At 40.6% G+C, this 19,455-nt stretch overlaps 1 protein-coding gene across 4 annotated transcripts in view; it reads right to left on the bottom strand.

Moving 5' to 3' along the window:
• Positions 1-19,455, bottom strand: part of kif1b (kinesin family member 1B) — a 286,078-nt gene that overhangs the window by 79,536 nt on the left and 187,087 nt on the right. For all 4 annotated transcript variants that reach the window (XM_060938398.1, XM_060938399.1, XM_060938400.1 and 1 more), the window contains 7 exons: positions 16,768-16,886; positions 11,875-11,960; positions 11,389-11,518; positions 11,071-11,221; positions 10,874-10,964; positions 8,039-8,157; positions 7,775-7,830 (listed from right to left, as the gene is read on the bottom strand). In XM_060938398.1, coding sequence (XP_060794381.1) covers positions 7,775-7,830; positions 8,039-8,157; positions 10,874-10,964; positions 11,071-11,221; positions 11,389-11,518; positions 11,875-11,960; positions 16,768-16,886 — 752 coding nt within the window. The remainder of the gene's footprint in view (positions 1-7,774; positions 7,831-8,038; positions 8,158-10,873; positions 10,965-11,070; positions 11,222-11,388; positions 11,519-11,874; positions 11,961-16,767; positions 16,887-19,455) is intronic.

Raw genomic sequence — 19,455 nt, 5'->3', positions numbered from 1 at the left:
ATAATTTCAAAACTTTTCCCACCTTTAATGTGACCTATAACCTGTACAATTCAATTGACAAGCAAACAAATCTGTTAGGAGGAAAAACATACAAAATAAAAAAACATCCAATAAGCTGGTTGCATAAGTGTGCACACCCTTACACTAATACTTGGTTGAAGCACCTTTTGATTTAATTACAGCATTCGGTCTTTTTGGGTCGGAGTCTATCAGCCTGCCACATCTAGACTTGGCAATATTTGCCCACTCTTCCTTGCAAAAGCGCTCCAAATCTGTCAGATTGCGAAGGCATCTCTTGTGCACAGCCCTCTTCAGGTCAATTTCAATTGGATTTAGGTCTGGGCTCTGGCTGGGCCGTTCCAAAACTTTAATTTTCTTCTGGTGAAGCCATTCTTTTGTTAATTTCGATGTATGCTTGGGGTCATTGTCGTACTCATCTCATCTCTAGCCGCTTTATCCTGTTCTGCAGGGTCGCAGGCAAGCTGGAGCCTATCCCAGCTGACTACGGGCGAAAGGCGGGGTACACCCTGGACAAGTCGCCAGGTCATCACAGGGCTGACACAGACAACCATTCAGACTCACATTCACACCTACGGTCAATTTAGAGTCACCAGTTAACCTAACCTGCATGTCTTTGGACTGTGGGGGAAACCGGAGCACCCGGAGGAAACCCACGCGGACACGGGGAGAACATGCAAACTCCACACAGAAAGGCCCTCGTCAGCCACGGGGCTCGAACCCGGACCTTCTTGCTGTGAGCCGACAGCGCTAACCACTACACCACCGTGCCGCCCTGGCTAAATTTTGCAAAAAAATAAAAATAAAAATACATCATCAACTCTCCCAAAAGCATGTAGGAAAATGTGTTATGGTCTGATGAAACCAAGGTCGAACTTTCTGGCCACAATTCCAAAAGGTATGTTTGGCACAAAAAGGTGTACCCCGCCTTTCGCCCATAGTCAGCTGGGATAGGCTCCAGCTTGCCTGTGACCCTGTAGAGCAGGATAAAGCGGCTAGAGATAATGAGAGGAGATGAAAAAAAAAAATTAGCCAGACCTGGATGCTTTTCTTTGTAAGAAAAGGGTTCCATCTTGCGACCCTACCTCATAGTCCAGACATATGGAAAATACGAGAGATTGTCGTCACATGTAGTACACAACCAGTACTTGCCAGAAATTCCTGCAGCTCCTTCAGCATTGCTGTAGGCCTCTTGGCAGCCTCCCTGACCAGGTCCATATACCATGGACCAAAAATGCTCCATGGTATATCTAATGCTGTGGAAATGTTTTTGTCCCCTTCTCCTGACCGATACCTTTCAACAATGAGATCCCTTTGATGCTTTGTAAGCTCTCTGTGAACCCTGGCTTTTGCTGGAGGATGCGACTGAGTAAATATCTGAACTTTATTTGGGGTTAATCAGAGTCATTTTCATTGATGGCAGATGTGAACCCAAAAAGACTGAACGCTGTAATTAAACCAAAAGGTGCTTCAATAAAGTATTAGTGTAAGGGTGTGCACACTTACGCAAGCAGCTTATTGTACCTTTTTTTAAACATTTTTTAAATATGTTTTCCTCCTGAACAGATTTGTTTGTCAATTGAATTGTACAGGTTATAGGTCACATTAAAAGGTGGGAAAAGTTTTGAAATTATTTATCGTGGTCTCATTTTTTTTTTTTTTTACATCAGAAAAACCTATCATTTTAACAGGGTGTGTACACTTCTTATATCCACTGTAACTAAGCTCTCTTCTATACAACACTATGGGACACTTATAAAGCCACAGAACTCCATAAACTATGCTAACAATGTACCAACCGTGGTGTTTGGGCACAGTGAGGACGGGGCCATTGGGCACAGGCAGGAAGGGGAAATGGGAGAACTGATCTGCCCCGTTCTCCAAACTGGCCACGGCTGTAGAAGCCAGAGCATTAGCGTGCTCCGACAGCGTGTCCAGGACCTGGCCGTGCACATAGCCACTCATCAAATACCTGATCAGCTCAATCTTACGGGCATGATCTGCCTCAGACGCAGCGCCAGGGATGCAAGGAGAGATTTTGAATGCAACAGAAAAATGGAGACAGAGAAAATATAATGAGGAATGAGCATGCGAGAACAGAGGTATGAAGCAGAAAAAACAGTAACAGTGAAACAAAGGGAAAATAATTTAAGTTTTTTTTTTTTTTAAACATCCAGAAAAATGCCTTGTAGGTAGGTTTTTTTAGACCATATCCCCCCCCCCCCCAAAAAAAAAAAAAAAGTCTGAAAGTTTATTTATTTATATTTCGAACTAATGCACCATTTTCAAGAGCTAAATTTCTGTGCATACACTACCGTTCAAAAGTTCGGGGTCACTTTGAAATGTCCTTATTTTTGAAAGAAAAGCACTGTTCTTTTCAATGAAGATCACTTTAAACTAATCAGAAATCCACTCTATACATTGCTAATGTGCTAAATGACTATTCTAGCTGCAAATGTCTGGTTTTTGGTGCAATATCTCCATAGGTGTATAGAGGCCCATTTCCAGCAACTCTCACTCCAGTGTTCTAATGGTACAATGTGTTTGCTCATTGCCTCAGGTGGGGTTTACATTAGACCGTATCAGCGGATCATCAGATTAAGGTTTTTAAAACGATTCGCGTGCACACAGCAACGCCAATACACGGATACACTAATCACATGACTAATTCGGCACGTAAGTTGAAATGTGTCAGTGCGGCTCATCGCTTCCTCCTCAGCGGCTGCGCTCCAAATCACTCCGCCCTGAACAGCGAGTGCCCTCTGGAGGGTGCGCACTCCGGCCCTGCGCAGCTCACAGAGCGCGTGAGTGAAGCGCACAAGCAGTGATTCGGGACTGAGCCGCTGCGTGTGTGATCCTAGTGCATATCGGGCAGCATGCGCAAGTCACTTACCACTTGCAAGTGGAAGGATGGCAAGCCTAAAGACAATCATAACTACACAATGGGCAGTATTTGCATCAGTATTTGCAGTATTTTCATACTTTTATACTCTTTAATGAAAGGTGATAAGGCGGAAGTCCGCGCCGTTTTTCAGCAGTCGCGTCACATGACCAATGCCAGCGAATCAGGAAGGTGGATGTCACAGTGACGTTGTCCAATGACGACGTCAGCTAGAGCTCAGCACAGCGTATCCGCGTATCTCAATGTTTACACAGCACCGGATCAAATACGAACTGAGTTGAACACGTGGGCCCTGGCGGATTCCCGTTTCCCGGCGTTTTAATGTGAACGGACAGTGCATCCGCGAAGAAAACGAGACAGATACGGTCTAATGTAAACTTGGCCTCAGAAGGCTAATGGATGATTAGAAAACCCTTGTACAATCATGTTAGCACAGCTGAAAACAGTTTAGCTCTTTAGAGAAGCTATAAAACTGACCTTCCTTTGAGCAGATTGAGTTTCTGGAGCATCACATTTGTGGGGTCGATTTAATGCTCAAAATGGCCAGAAAAATGTCTTGACTATATTTTCTATTCATTTTACAACTTATGGTGGTAAATAAAAGTGTGACTTTTCATGGAAAACACAAAATTGTCTGGGTGACCCCAAACTTTTGAACGGTAGTGTATGTCTGTTGGGTGATGTTACCAAAGGACATCTAATCATGATAGATTCTTACAGGATAAGTGATCGCTGTATAAAATCAGACATGAGACTGATTTATAAGTACATGTGGCTGTCACACTAAAAATTGAATGCATACTACATACACTTTAATTTAAAACAAACTGATTGCATTGGCCTTTATTAGAAGAAGCGCTTGGTGTAGAACTTGCAGCCACCTGATCACTGGTAGGATCATATAACCATAATATGCAAGTAGGTCGTACCTGTGCTAGGAACCCCGCAAGTCCTTTTAAACAATCATCTATACATTTTATTGTTCGACAGGCACTGATAGAAAAGATTGAGCACTTCCTTAAACACCTTTACATTGAAGAAAAAGCACAAAACAACTTTTCCCAGAGGATATAATGAAATCCTTACCAAGGTGTTAATTTTGATGGGATAGACGTATATTAACCTGGTGTTAATTTTACAACCCCAATTCCAAAAAAAGCTGGGATACCATGTAAAACGTAAAATACAAACAGAATGTGATGATTTGCAAATCATATTAGCCCTATATTTTATTGAAAATAGTACAAAGACAACATATCACATGTTGAAACTGAGAAATTTTATTGTTTTTTGAAAAATATCTGCTCATTTTGAATTCGATGTCCGCAACATGTTTCAGAAAAGTTGGGACGGGGTGACAAAAGCAGGGGTGATAGCGTTCCGGCGCCGCGCCGGATTTCCGGCGTACCGTGGCTGGGGAAAAAAAAAAAAAAAAATCTAGTTCGCCCATTGTCATTCTGAGATGCGCAGATAGACAGTAAAGGGAATTCCGAATTCCCTTTACTGTCTATCTGCGCATCTCAGAATGACACAGGACAATGGGCGAACTAGATTTTTTTTTTTTTCCCCAGCCACGGTGCGCCGGAACGCTATCACCCCTGCAAAAGACTGAAAAAAAGTTGTGTAATGTGAAAAAAAAATCTAATTTGGTTAATTGGTAACAGGTCAGTAAGATGATTGGGTATAAAAAGAGCATCCCAGAGAGGCGGAGTCTCTCAGAAGTAAAGATGGGGAGGGGTTCACTGCTCCATGAAAGACTGCGTGGGCAAACAGTGCAACAATTTAAGAATAACATTCCTCAATGTAAAACTGCAAAGAATTTGTGGATCACATCATCTGTGGTCCATAATATCATTAAAAGATTCAGAGAATCTGGAGAAATCTCTGTATGCAAGAGACAAGGCTGAAAACTGACATTGGTTGCCTGTGATCTTCAGGCCCTCAGGAGACACTGCATTAAAAGCAGACACGTGTCTGTAGTGGAAATCACTGTATGGGCTCAGGAACACTTCAGAAAACCATCGTCTGTGAACATTACTGCATCCATAAATGCAAGTTAAAACCAGATATAAACAATATCCAGAAACACCGCCACCTTCTCTGGGCCCGAGCTCTTTTACGATGGACTGAGGTGAAGTGGAAAACTGTCCCGAGGTCTGACGAATTAAAAGTAGAAATTCTTTTTCGAAATCATGGACACCACGTCCTCCAGGCTAAAGAGGAGCGGGACCATCCGGCTTATCATCAGTGCACAGTCCAAAAGCCAGCGTCTGTGATGGTATGAGGGGGCATTCGTGCACATGACATGGGTAGCTTGTACATCTGGGAAAACATCATTAATGCTGAATGATATATACACGTTTCAGAGCAATATGCTGCCATCCAGACAAAATATTTTTCAGGGAAGGCCTTCCTTCTTTCAGCAAGACAATGCCAAACCGCTTTCTGCACATATTAAAACTGCATGGCTCTGTAGTAAAAGAGTCCGGGTGCTAAACTGGCCTGCCTGTAATCCAGACCTGTCTCCCATTTAAAACATTTGGCACATTATGAAGCGCCAAATACAACAAAGGAGACCCCGAATTGTTGAGCAACTGAAATTGTATATCGGGTCTCCTCAGTTCCCAAACATTTACAGTGTTCTTTTTTTTTTCTTTCAATTACGTTCATTATGTCTTATATTGAATATTGTTATTTTTTTCTTTTTTATCAGACATCTAATTTTTTAGGTTTGTTTACCTGACATGTTTCGACGTACGACTGTTGTCTTCCTCAGAGTGTCACCGGATGTTATTGGCGATGCATCTTTTATCAGCTGATGTTTCCGAAGGCGTGGCCTTCCTCTCTGGTTTGACAGGTCGGTCACGCCTTCTACTGTCTGTTCGTCCCCTGCAAGATGGCACTCCAGGTATGGGAGAGCATGTATGCTCCCTCATCCCATTTTAAGTTTTTGCAGATGATGAGGGAGCACTGGATGAGGGAGCATACATGCTCTCCCATACCTGGAGTGCCATCTTGCAGGGGACGAACAGACAGTAGAAGGCGTGACCGACCTGTCAAACCAGACAGGAAGGCCACGCCTTCAGAAACATCAGCTGATAAAAGATGCGTCACCAATTAACATCCGGTGACACTCTGAGGAAGACGACAGTCGTACGTCGAAACATGTCAGGTAAACAAACCTAAAAAATTAGATGTCTGATAAAAAAGAAAAAACTAACAACATTTACAGTGTTGTTAAAATTAGAGGTGATGAAATGAAACACAGTGATAAACATGCCCCGTCCCAACTTTTTTGAAACGTGCTACTGACATCAAATTCAAAATGAGAATATATTTTTCAAAACAACATCTCTCAGTTTCAACATGTGATCTGTTGTCTTTGTACTATTTTCAATGAAATATAAGGTTTCCATGATTTTGCAAATTATCGCATTGTGTTTTTATTTACAGTTTACACAGCGTCCCAACTTTTTTGGAACTGGGGGTGTACTAATAATTTTTTTAAATGAGTGATTTGGACAGGACTAAAATCCTGGACACACGTGTCATAATTACATTATCGCACTTCCCCAGTTTGAATAGGGCTTTACTTGTATACGTTTCAAAGAAAGTGAGAGTTACCCAGTCCTGACCCAAATACTTTTGATGCTCTAGATAACTATTTTAAAAGACCAGTCCTGATAGTTACTGCATTCTGCCTTTGTAGGTCAGTATAAATGACTGCAGTAGGGGCCATATGCGGTGTATTGTGTGTTTAAAAAAAAAAGACCAAATCTTTCATACCCGCTGCTGTGAGAAATGCCCATACAAGCAGATGCTATACATCACATGGCGCTATAAACCTTTTTGCAATCATCCATGTCCACAGAACTAGTGGCACATTTGTGCAGCAATACATCAGCTGTGCACGAAGATGATGACTTGTGGCTATAGATCGAAGCTGTCAAGGCTACAGACTCTTATTTTATTTTTGGTCACAAAAGTGATATGTTCCTCTCAAACATCAGCCGTGAGCAATAATGAAGTCGCCTGTCAAACTAAGGAAATTGACAGCTCTTTGTGGACAGATTAGATAAAATTAGGGTTCATGGGTATATTTTAGCTCTGAGTGAAAGACGATTTAGGGGTACCTTGTTAATTCATGATTAGTAACTAATTATATGGCAATGGTTGCGTAAAAATGCCCTCGAGACGAATATCAAGCTGCTTAAATGTTAATTAAGCGGATATTAATTTAATTAAGCGTATATACACCCATCCACCTGCTGTTTTACGCAGTTATCTCATTAGCCAATCCCTTGACAGCAGCACAATGCATCAAATCAAGAGCTTCAGGAAATGTTCACAATGTTCAAACATCAGAACGGGAAAAACGGTGATCTCAAAGTGTGACTTTCTTTCACTGTGGTATGGGTGTTGGTTTGAGTCCGATGGACTGCTGGTTTGTTCGAGTATTTCAGAAAATGCTGATCTCCTGGGGTTTTCACCCACAACAGTCTCTAGAGTTTACACAGACTGGTGCGAAAAACAAAAAACAAGACACCGAGTGAGTGAGCGACAGTTCTGTGGGTGGAAACAAACGCCTTGTTGATTAGAGAGGTCAGAGGAAAATGGACAGATTGAGTAGTTCGAGCTGCCACGAAGGATATAGTAACTCATAGCAACTCTTTACAATCGTGGTGAACAGAAAAGCATCTCAGCATGCAACAGCAGAACAACACACTGGGTTCCACTCCTGCAGCCAAGAACAGGGATCTTGATTCTAAGAACAAGTTCCTATTAAAATGGCCGTTGAATTTATATCTCTGGCAGATTGTTTTTAATTTAATTTAATTAATAAGAAAGTCGTACCTGGTTTAGACAGAGGCATGGGTGGAGGGTAGTACTTCCTAGAAGGCGGTGGAGGGCTAAAGAAAAAGAACAAAAACGATCAGATTACTGCCTAGAGAATGCTAAATAATCTTAATTACTGAAGCTAGCAAAAGCAGCAATTATGAAAAAACTAATAAGTAACTACTAGTGTTGTAATTACAATAATCTTTTCCATAATTAGCACTGCACAGTATATTCATACTGTATTCTGTACAGTATGAATGGTGAATAGCGATGTCGTACTTGATTGTGTCCTGGCCATGACGGTGCAGTGGGTGCTGCTGGTAATGTCCGAACACTTCAAACACGATGGGTTTGCTCTTAATGTACTCGATAAAGGACTCCGTGACCTCCACAGAAATCTGCACAAACAAATCACACAGGGTTACAGGCATCAGTGTCATGAGGGTGATGCGCTGTTGCTTGTAATTAAACAAACACTCTGGCATTTATTTCAAGGTTTTACTGAAATAGCATCATCTGTTAAAGCAAAAATAGCCTCAGTGAGGCTGGATCTCATACTGGCCACTGTTGTTGTGTGCGAGTTTGAAATCCAATCAATCCTGTGGGAGGAGGAGCAGCAAGTTTTGTGAAATTGCATATGACCCCTGTGTAGCCGCATCCATGGTAGGTGGTGCCACCAGGTGAACAACTCGTTGGAATATGTCTTTAGAGTCTTCTGGGTGAGTTTTAATGAAAATATTCAAACAGTTTATGAACAGTCGTGTTTGGTGTGACGAGTCACCCAAAATTTTCAAAACGCCCATAAAATGTTAAATATGACCGGTGGCACCACCGTCTTGACAGCTTTTGTCCATACCAACCCAGGGAACATTCCACACGAGTTTGATCAAAATCTGATCACTCCTGTCAGAGGAGTAGCATTTTTCATGAAATTTCAAACGACCCCTGTATAGCCTCATCCATGGTAAGTGGCACCACCTGGTGAACAACTCTTGTTGGAATATGTCTTTAGAGTCTTTTGGATGAGTTTCAGTAAAAACGTCCCAGCAGTTTATGAAGAGTAGCGTTTAATGTGACGAATCACCCAAAAATTTCAGACTCACATAAAATCGTAAATAGGACAGGTGGCACCAACATCTTGACAACTTTTATGCACACCCACCTGGGGAACACGGAGTTTGATCGAAATCTGATTAATCCTGTAGCAGGAGTAGCGATTTTTGTAAATCGTGGACGGACGACACGTGATTGCATAAACTCATCCGGCCTGGCCTACGGCTGGATGAGCCAATAACCAGCTTTTTTAAAACTAATCTCCATCTACAGAAATGTATTACATGAGACTGACTTGTAATGCAGGTCAAAGTACATTTACTGGGATTTAAATAAATGCTTCTGCAAAATAATGTACAATATTTCTAAATTCATGCACCAAGTTTATACAATTTCTCCTTGTGGAGACAGGATTACGTTTTCCGAGGAAAGGATTTGTGAGATTCTAATGCAGACATGAGAACAGTGTCTTATTTTCTGCTTGATGGAGCAAGAATACCACAAAACCTTTGGGAAAGTGCAAGTCACTAACATTGTAGTGTTAAAGGAGAACTGAAAGCGAATTTATCATCATCAAAATTCTATTTATCTCATTTTATTAAATATATGAACACGTTTGATAGCTATTTTGTCGCTGCTATAGCAAGTTATGAGTGTTTGAAATATGCTCTGTAATATATCAGTCCATATGTCAAAGCAATGGCCGTAAACGAGATTCGTTGAGACCTGTGCGAGACATCGTAGGACGAAAGTAAAACGTACAGCGGAAATCAAAGTGACTGACATCTGCCAACTTCCCGTGTCCGAAATTGCTCTCTCGTTCACTACTACCTACTCCCTATATAGGGAATTACTCTATAGAGGACTATATAGTGAGCTCATTGGTAAAATGAAAAACCGCTTTCGGACACTAGTCCGTCGCGCTGGTATTTACGTCATTACTGTCGCACAATTAAAACGTGCCAGATCAGTCAGCTGGTGGGTTTTCAAAATAATAAACACATGCATGTGTTTTTGTGATGAATCCATATTATACTGAGCGTATTTCCCACATCAATCAATACAAAATACCTGCATCTTTCAGTTCTTTTAAATCAAGGCTGAATACTTTCTTCTTTCCCGCTGCCTTTTATTAAATCAAATTTGAGACTTTTAATTTGATTTCTTTCAGCACGACCACAATGCATGATGGGATATATTGCTTTGGTTAGTGACCATTGTTGTACACTACTTTTCGTGATGCATTGTGGGATACTTTGAGTGCACTATAGTATAGGGTGTAAATAATCCTCACTAAGGTTTCGGACAGCACTACAAAATGGCGTCCTTGCTATATAGTGCCCTAGATAGTGAGTAGGGAGCGATTTCAGATACAGGGGTTGTCAAAAGACGCGCGCGCCCTCTTTCAAACGCTGACGTAATCAAGCCAGAAGTTTTGTTTGTTTTGATAGCAAGCAGGAAAGTTTGATAAAAGTAGGCAGTAATCGTCATTTAAACTCGTTTTTGTGCAATATTTCGTTTGGAAAACAGTTTTCAAAATGGCGGCACTGACACCTGGCTGACACGTCACGTTTCGAAGTCTCGCACAAGTCTCGTGACGATCGCGCGGATAAGCGACGCCTGCCGTGGACCAAATGAACTAAATTCAACACGGCTAAAAACCGAATAGACCGATAAGTATCATATTTAATTGTGATTAGTTGCCAATACGAGTCATGATATAAGGTTACTAAAACCGAAAACGTAACTGAATAACACGTTAATTAAGAAATAAAGCAAGTTTAAAAATGACTTCAGTTCTCCTTTAATTTGTGATTAATCATGAGTTAACTATGGACAATGTGATTAATTGCGATGAAATATTTTCATCGATTGATAGCCCTTCTTCGTGGTTACTGCATATACATTACAGATGCAAGAGATTAGAAAACGCTTCAAATTTAAAATGTTCACATTATATCTAGATGGTTTCAAGTATGGAGATATTTTGCATTTGAAGTGGTTTTTTTTTTCTTAAACAAAGATTCCTTTGCCTCATTTCTATATCCAACATTCACTCACATTCTGGACGTGGTAAAAGCCCAGCGGGGAACCTTTGCCCGAGTTCTTCAGAGGTTCTGTACTGAAAGCCTCATCATGCCGATGGAGGAAGCTGTTGATTACAAGATTACAGGATGAAGCAGGATGTGCGCGCGTGTGTGGTTTAACAACTGAACACTGTGTCAGAGAGGGGTTTCCATGGAGACAAGCTGACTCACTTGAACTGGCAGAAGATGTCGGCGTACTCTGGTGGGATGCCAGCGGCCTGCAGAACAGTGACGCGGAAAGTGAAGACGCTGCCCACCTCCAGCTGACCAACCAGACCCTCCGATTGGCCCAGCTTACCATCTACGTTCCCCAGCTTCATATCTTTGACATAAAATACACATGATTAATGCAAGTCTTCAAAGTTATAAAGCTCCACTTTAATGACACGCACATAAGAACATCTGCCTCCTGTTTCTAAATGCCTTTACACACACACGCGAGCTGCAGGAAAGCTCCGGTCACCAGCTGTTCCTTTAGCCCGTTCTTACCCATGTCATTTATTCTGTTCATCTCTTCAGAGGGGGTGATGACCTCTGAACTTTGTCCTTGGCCTTCAACAATACGCAACTCCTCCATAGAAAGGCCAGAATGGGTCAGTGCCACGGAAGAGAATTCAGTCTGAGTGAACGGAGATAAGACGCAAGAACAGAAATCACTTTCACAGGCTCTAAAAAACAACATCCAAATAGAAAAAGACCCCGAAATGTCTTCGACACTAATAGAAATGTCAAGCCTTATTTGTCCCAGGTAATATAAAGCACTCTGGTAATTGAATTCTGCGAGTCCCTGGGAAGAGGCCCAGGCTCAGAATAAGACTCCTGCATATTACACAGGCTCAGGTTTAAAAACCCATCGGGCTGAAATACTCCCTCAATGTTTCCAGGCAAAGCACAGACAGAACAGCAGCCAGAGTACTGCACAAGGATTAACATTAGAGTTTATTTTAATATCAGGCTGAAGAATGTGCGTTTTACCTTTTTGAAATACTCGTCATCGAATGAGATTTTGGCAGTGCCAGACTGACGGACACCAGAGCCGTAATCAGGAGCCTCTTCATCAGCTGCAACCAAACAAGCTCAAGATGTTAAAAAAAAAAAAAAGCAGTGGAACCAATCTCTCAAATAAAATTCAAAGGCAATTCAAAACTATTTTCATCATCATGTGAAGACCTGAACAGCATGACCAAGAAACTGAAAGCCAATACTTTTATGACCATTATGTGCATAATGCTAACTATTGGCTCGTCCTTTTCATTATTTGTGGTTACCTTTTTTTCCCCCCAATGTAATTATCCCTATAGTAATGCAGGCTATTTTATATATTAAAGTTAGACAACCTTTCGATTTCATAAAATCGGTGAAATTTAGTTCCCTTTGAAATTTAATCAAATCATTGTGATATACATGTTATTTACCAGCTGGGAGGTCCGTATGGTGAAATACGGTGACCGAGGTCTTGAAAGTACTGAGCGAGGCTCTCTGGGCCGAGATCAGTATTCAAGGCCGAGGTCACGGTATTTCACCATACGGACCGACCTTAAGCTGGTAAATAATATATTTATTTTTTCTTTACCAAATTCTAACAGAAAACGAGAGCGCCCGAAAGGGAAAACCGAGCCGAGCCGCCATTTTGAATCCTCATTCACGGCTGTAATGTAAATTGCTTCCTCCTCGGTATACAAGTGCACTTCCATGGCAGGAAAAAAAAAAACTACATTTTGCTGCCTATGTAGTCCCCTATTTATACAAAATTGAGTCATTCAGGATTCAGCCATGTTTTTGCTCGGCGTTAGCAAGTTACAGGTTTTTAGCTTTCTCCTGAAATGTTTTCTTTTATTTCTTCTTCCTCAGGGTAGTAAAACTCACTTTCACTGTGAACACTGTCGTTATCACTATCCATGCTGTAAAATTAATGCTATTCTCCTGAGAAATGCTGGCAAAAATTTATAAGATTTTTGATAAATCTTATGTCTTATTTAAAAAAAAAAAAAAAAAAAAGATAAATGTTGACAAAAAATGCTACTATGTTTGTTGTTGTTGTGAACGAGCGAGTTGCCAGAGGTCCGTATCCGGGGTCCGTAACTGGGGTCCGTACCATAGGATACGGACCTGCTCGCCAGCCAATCAGAGCGCAGGATTTGATGGAAACCGCACCGCAAAAAAAATAAACATGTTTATTTCTGTAATATCTCACAAAATATCAGGCCATTCTGTGGCTGGGAAGTTATTTCATTTGAGGGGATTAAAGCAAATAATGTGCATGAAATTGTTCGCTTTGCGCAGTCAAGCAAACAGAGGAAGTCCGTGTGTGTGCGCATGCGCAGGTTTACCTTTGAGCGTGCACTGACAGTTACACTGACATTCTGTCGCTAAACGAACAGCTGATCACACCGAGGTGCTCGCTGACCGCCGATATTTATTAGTTTGGTCCTGCGTTTCCTTTCTTTCGTATATAACATAACGCCTTTTCTTCTCGCTTTCCGTTACTGTAGTCGGTCTTTCACATTTCATTCGCACACTCACGTCCTCCATTTTCCTCTCCTGTTTCAGATTTGTATCCCACAATGCCCTGCGCGAACGGGGGAAGCCCACCATGTCATGTATGACGTAGTATCTTGTATTGTGTCATGGTGAAGCAGGAAAAAATAGCGGAGAATTGAGGGCCACATGCCGTAAATTCATTAATTGTTCTATTTTTAAAAAGCCTAATAAAACTGGAAGTCTGTGATTCAAATTCAATGGTTTTCGGTCCACTAAACAAAAATAATTGGGTGTCGGGGAAAATTCTTTTTATGACCTGAATTTGAAAAGTCTGAAAGGTAGTCTACCTTTAACTGTTCAAGCACCAATCACCAGCGCAAATTCCTTGTGTTTGAGAATGCACCTGGCAACAAAACTTGATTCTGGTTCTGATTTCATCTTTATCCAGTATCCAGGAAAAAACAGCAGAGAATTTAGGGCCATGTGGCCTTAAATTCATTAATTGTTCCATTAAAAAAAAAAAAACCCTAATAAAATTGGAAGCCTGTGATTCAAATTCAGTACTTTCAGTCCACTAAACAAAAATAATTGGGTGTCGGGGAAATTTTTTTTATGACCTACACTTGAAAAATCTGAAAGGCAGTGTACTAATTATTATGGCACGAGCTACTTCTGGTAAAATCGTGCGCTCTGATTGGTTCTTTGGCGGACAGAATTTTCCCGTAATGCCCGTGGGCAATTACTGACTTTCTTTCCAAGGTGCCGGCTTTCAATGTTGCAAAAAACCAAACACTAGAGATCTGTGCAGGTGTGAGCTCAGCCTTTTTCTGATTGGGAGATAGAAACTACGGTATGTAAATTAAAAAACAAACAAACAAAAAAAAACCCTCAGCTCCAACTAAGGTCCTGTGAGAATTCCTATAGAACATCTCCGATTCTGTATGTTTGACAGTTTTGCCATTTTCTGCTGTAATATTTAACTGCTTATGAACTGACAACTTGAATCTAGAATCAACAAGAAGACAGTCCTCTATATCCCCCGCCCTATATACCAACTATATACCAAGTTTCAAGATATTAGTCTTCATATTTTTCAAGTTCTGCTGCAGGAACCCAACCCTACCTCTTTACACTGACCTCAGCAGCCCATGGCATAAACCCACCAGACCTTTGGTCCAGGTGAGGTAAAAATGAAAATTTCTCACATTTCTTAGTATCAAAAGGCACATATACATTACTTAATCAACACATATACCAACTTTCAAGACCATACCACTCATAGTTTTCAAGTTCTGCTCCGGAAACAAAACCTACCTCTAAGACTAACCTGAGGCACCAAGTCTGAAATTGTTTCCATGGAAACATGAAAAATTTAAATTTCTCAAATTTCTTAGTATGAAAAGACACATCTACATCACCTTGTTAACATGTATACCAAGTTTCAAATCCGTATCATGAATAGTTTTGGATATATGCTCTGGAAACGAACATTGCTCTTAGAAACTAAGTCAAAACCTATTTTTGACGTAAATATTTGAAAAATACTTTTTTTTTTCCAAAAATACAAAATAGCAAAAGGCACCAGTTCACATGTTGCTTGATATGTATACAAAGTTTCATGAAGAGATCTTCTTGGATATATGGCCTGGAAATGAAAACGTGACCGGACGGACAGACGGAACCCATTTCTATATTCCCAGCTGAACTTCGTTTGGGCGGGGGATAATTAGCATAATTTTGACCTCAACCAAGGATACCAAGATTTCACCAAACAATACTCTGATGAAAAAGAAAACATCCGACGTTTATTAGTATAGGTAATCGTATGGGGCTGAGTAAAATTAAGGATTAATTTCATGAGTGATTTCGAAGTTTTGAAAATTGAAATCACGAGTGAAATTGATCTTTAATTTTACGAGGAACCATACGATTACTTGGTTATAATATATAGGGCCAAATTCATACTTCGGAAGCCATTCAAGTTCACAACATTTGTCATTCACGTTTTCTGAACCAATCAGGGCGCAAGACTACTGCATCTTGCACGTTTGAATCAGTTTCTAAAGTGTCTTTCATCACGACACGGCGACACGACACGAGGATTTTGAAAGTGGTTTATAAAATTTTATTGGAACGTCTTTACAAAAGCCATTTTGTTGACAAAATTTGCTAATTTTTGTAACTGTAACCAAGCAACAAACTAGCCAATAGCATTTCAGAAATACGGCCCCATGTTAAGGAAAAAAAGCCCTCCTTGATTGACCAGTCAGAATTGAGTAATTTGGCCCTATGTATTATAACACCGATTACAAACGGATCACAAATCAACAGAAAAACGGATCATACCTTTGTTCATGTGCAAGAGCATGAGCTCATGTGTTACGGAATAAAACGATTCACCAGTATGCTTTAAATATGGTAAGTAAAAAACGACTGGTGATTAAATTTCTTACTTTAATGGCATTAAGTCATAATTTTAGATTATTGAAGACTTTGTTTTGGACATCAGTGCACTACTACACAGAGTACGTACAAAGTTACAATTAGGTTTTTGTAAATTAGGCTTTACAAAAGAACACATAGTTTAGGTCACCGACGTAAGGATTAGTGCAAAATGATTCAATGAAAGGCAAAAATATAATCTGTCCATTATCCGTAACCGCTTATCCTGTGCAGGGTCGCAGGCAAGCTGGAGCCTATCCCAGCTGACTATGGGCGAGAGGCGGGGTACACCCTGGACAAGTCGCCAGGTCATCACAGGGCTGACACACAGACAACCATTCACACTCACATTCACACCTACGGTCAATTTAGAGTCACCAGTTAACCTAACCTGCATGTCTTTGGACTGTGGGGGAAACCGGAGCACCCGGAGGAAACCCACACGGACACGGGGAGAACAAGCAAACTCTGCACAGAAAGGCTTTCGTCAGCTACTGGGCTCGAACACAGAACCTTCTTGCTGTGAGGCGACAGCGTTAACCACTACACCACTGGGCCGCCCGGAAAAATATAACATCAATCCAAATACAAACATTGTGGACTGGAAAGCAGGTTTCCAAACTGATTCCTCCTGCAACATAATACATTTGTTCTGAGACCATGGCTTAAAACAATTATTTTTAATTTCTACATAATTTTTCCAAATTGTTTGTATTGTACAGAATGAAAAAAAATTTGATGATTGCACCTTTAACTATTCGAGAGGTTTGTACACATTGAGGAAATAAGAGAGAGCTGGATACGCTAAAGGAACAACCACTGCTGAATCTCTCTTTAGGTCGTGATGAAATAATTTTATTAGAAAATACATTTCAGACGCCAGTGAAGTTTTCAGTCTCGGTCAAGTTAAAAGTGACGTGAAAAGCTATGAACGTCAGTTCTCACCTGCGATGGCTTGGACACCCACACGCAGGAACCCTCGCACCTCGCCTTTCTCCGTCACTACAGCCACACGATGCACCAGGGGCACGGAGTACAGCAGGTTACTCAGGTACACGAATGCTCTATGGAAGGAGTAACAATCAGGATTAAAGCACGGAAACTAATGCATTTTCAGTTAGGATGGTACACTAGCATACACAAGGTCATTTCTCAGAGCCAAATGATTAGTATTACTGGAGGTGACTCGCACACTGCAGGACCTACATGCACTTGATTAACTCCAACAGTGCACTAGACGTTACGTATCTGCAACTGCTGAGACAGAACACTTGCGTGCACAATGATGGCTTATGATACTTTGGTCTTGTTTCCACCAAAAAGCTGAATATCAGAATATTAGGATCTCAGTCTGGTGCTTGAACTTACGGCAGAGCAATAGGGCCAGGGTTTTATATTTTATTTGGAAACTTCTGAGAAAAAAACTCAGAATTTTTGAGATTAAAGTCAAAATTTTCGAGGAAAAAAGTCAAAATTTTCGAGAAAAAAGCCAAAATTTGAGAAATAAAGTCAAAATTTTCGAGAAATAAAGTCAAAATTTTCGAGAAAAAAAAAAGTCAGAAATCTGTAGAAGGCGGGCTTCCATACGGAAGTGACACTCACTCGCGGCCGGTAGACATGAATGGCTGAGAGCAGAGCCATGGAATTCAGAGTTGTGACAACCGGGGTACAGGAAGTCGGTTGGTGATGTGATTCACGTAGATTCAAATACTTCTAGGCAGTGGCTTTCTGTTTGCTAGAGACTAACACAGAACCACTACATAACAAGCAAAGATTAAGTAGAAACGAATTACATTTACCCAATCCTGAAATAACATTTGATTAAGTCGTCCATTTCAGCAGCACTAAACACAGTAGTAAGTCTAAGTCTCCGTCAGCTCTGAATGACCTGGTACTTCCTGGTAGCCTAAATTTGTGACTTTTTTCTCGAAAATTTTGAGTTTATTTTCTCAAAACTTTTGACAAAAATTTTGACTTTTTTCTTGAAAATTGACTTTTTTCTCAAAAATTTCGACTTTTTTTCTCAAAAATTTCGATTTTTTCTCAAAAATTTCGACTTTTTTTCTCAAAAATTTCGACTTTTTTCTAAAAAGTTTTGAGATTGTTTCTCGAAATTTTTGACTTTTTTCTCGAAGTTTGAGTTTAATCTAGAAAATTCTGAGGTTTTTTTTCTCAGAAATTTAAAAAATATATATGTATTTCTTAGTGGAACTATCGCTCTTCCGTATGAACTATCTATCATCCGTGATATTAAAATCTCTCACACACACACACAAAAAAAAATGTTGACCAAACAATACAGAAGAAGTTTCAGTCTGCTATAAATTAAATGGGAAAAAAAAAAACCAAAGCATGAGGACAAAATGCTGTTTTGTACACCGCTAATTTCCAGCAATAGAGCCTCAAGGCTAAAATGGCAGCGAAGCCGTCAGTGCAGAGCAGCAGTGACGTTGTAAATAGACCTGTGTCACTGCTGCCCCTGCGTCGACCCAGACACCCCTCCTGTTTCTGTCTCCGTCTCCCTCTCCCTCATACAGCAGACTGAAACAGACCGCCATTAAAACGATAATACAAAAATTACAATCAAGAAATCAAATCTAAGCAAAATTAAAAAATAAAAAATCCAGACAAAAACAAATATCACACAAAACTAGAAAACACAAAAGGCGACTGGATGAGTGTTTAGTGGCAGGTGTTAATGCAGTCAGTGCTCTGATGATACACAGGGAGGAGACCCGGGCTTTGAGCACAGAGGGAGGGAGGGAAGGAAGGAGGGAGAGCACACAGCAGCCTCTATATTCTACTCAAGTTCCGCTCGAGTCCAAAACAAGCATCTGATCAAAACGAGTGTCAAGAAGCTACATGACCCGCCTGTAAAATATGTTGCAAAGTGCAAAAACATTCATATTTATGTAAATGCACAAATCAAATTTACAAAATGTGTAAATTTTAAAAATGTCTCAAAACCTGCTATATATCATTTTAAAAATACCTTTAAAGTGCATATCACAGGTAAATTCAGGAGCAAGATCAGTGTAATTCTCCCATTTTATATTAAACTTTGGTCAAATATCTGTCACATTCTGCATTCTCTGCAATTTTTTTACCTTGTGCAATACCAGAAAAATTCAGTTGAAATCAAGCCATTTGAGGCGAATTGGTCCGCCTCTGAAAAAAACTTGGCATTTGGATTTCCCGGCAAACACTGATTTTCGTGACGTCGCGTGCGGGACGCCTCCCTCTGAATCCTACATCAGCGCTGGTTTGTTTATGAGAAAACGACCTAGTGGTTTTCTGCAAATTTCTTCAACGTTATCGCGTAATTATTAAAATGGTTAACAGATGTAGCGTAGGAGGGTGTAGCAACACCAATCTTGATGGGATTAGTATTCATCGTTTCCCAAAAGACCGGACAATGAGAGAGAAATGGGAGCGCTTGGTCTACACAGGCTGTGCACTGAAACTGTGCAAAGCTCGCGCAGCCTGCTGGCGCTTCCGCAGGTAACGTCACGAATCTGGCTCCAGACTCCCTTGGGATTTTTCCAGACGCGTTTTGTTATTTTATTTTTTACAATCCCCATTCCTGCACAGTAAATTTTGGCACCTGAACAAATCTGGGGTGGGTTTCCCGAA

The sequence above is a fragment of the Neoarius graeffei genome, chromosome 13 (assembly GCF_027579695.1).
Source record: "Neoarius graeffei isolate fNeoGra1 chromosome 13, fNeoGra1.pri, whole genome shotgun sequence".
NCBI lineage: Eukaryota > Metazoa > Chordata > Actinopteri > Siluriformes > Ariidae > Neoarius > Neoarius graeffei.
This window is presented reverse-complemented; position numbering and strand designations above follow the sequence as displayed.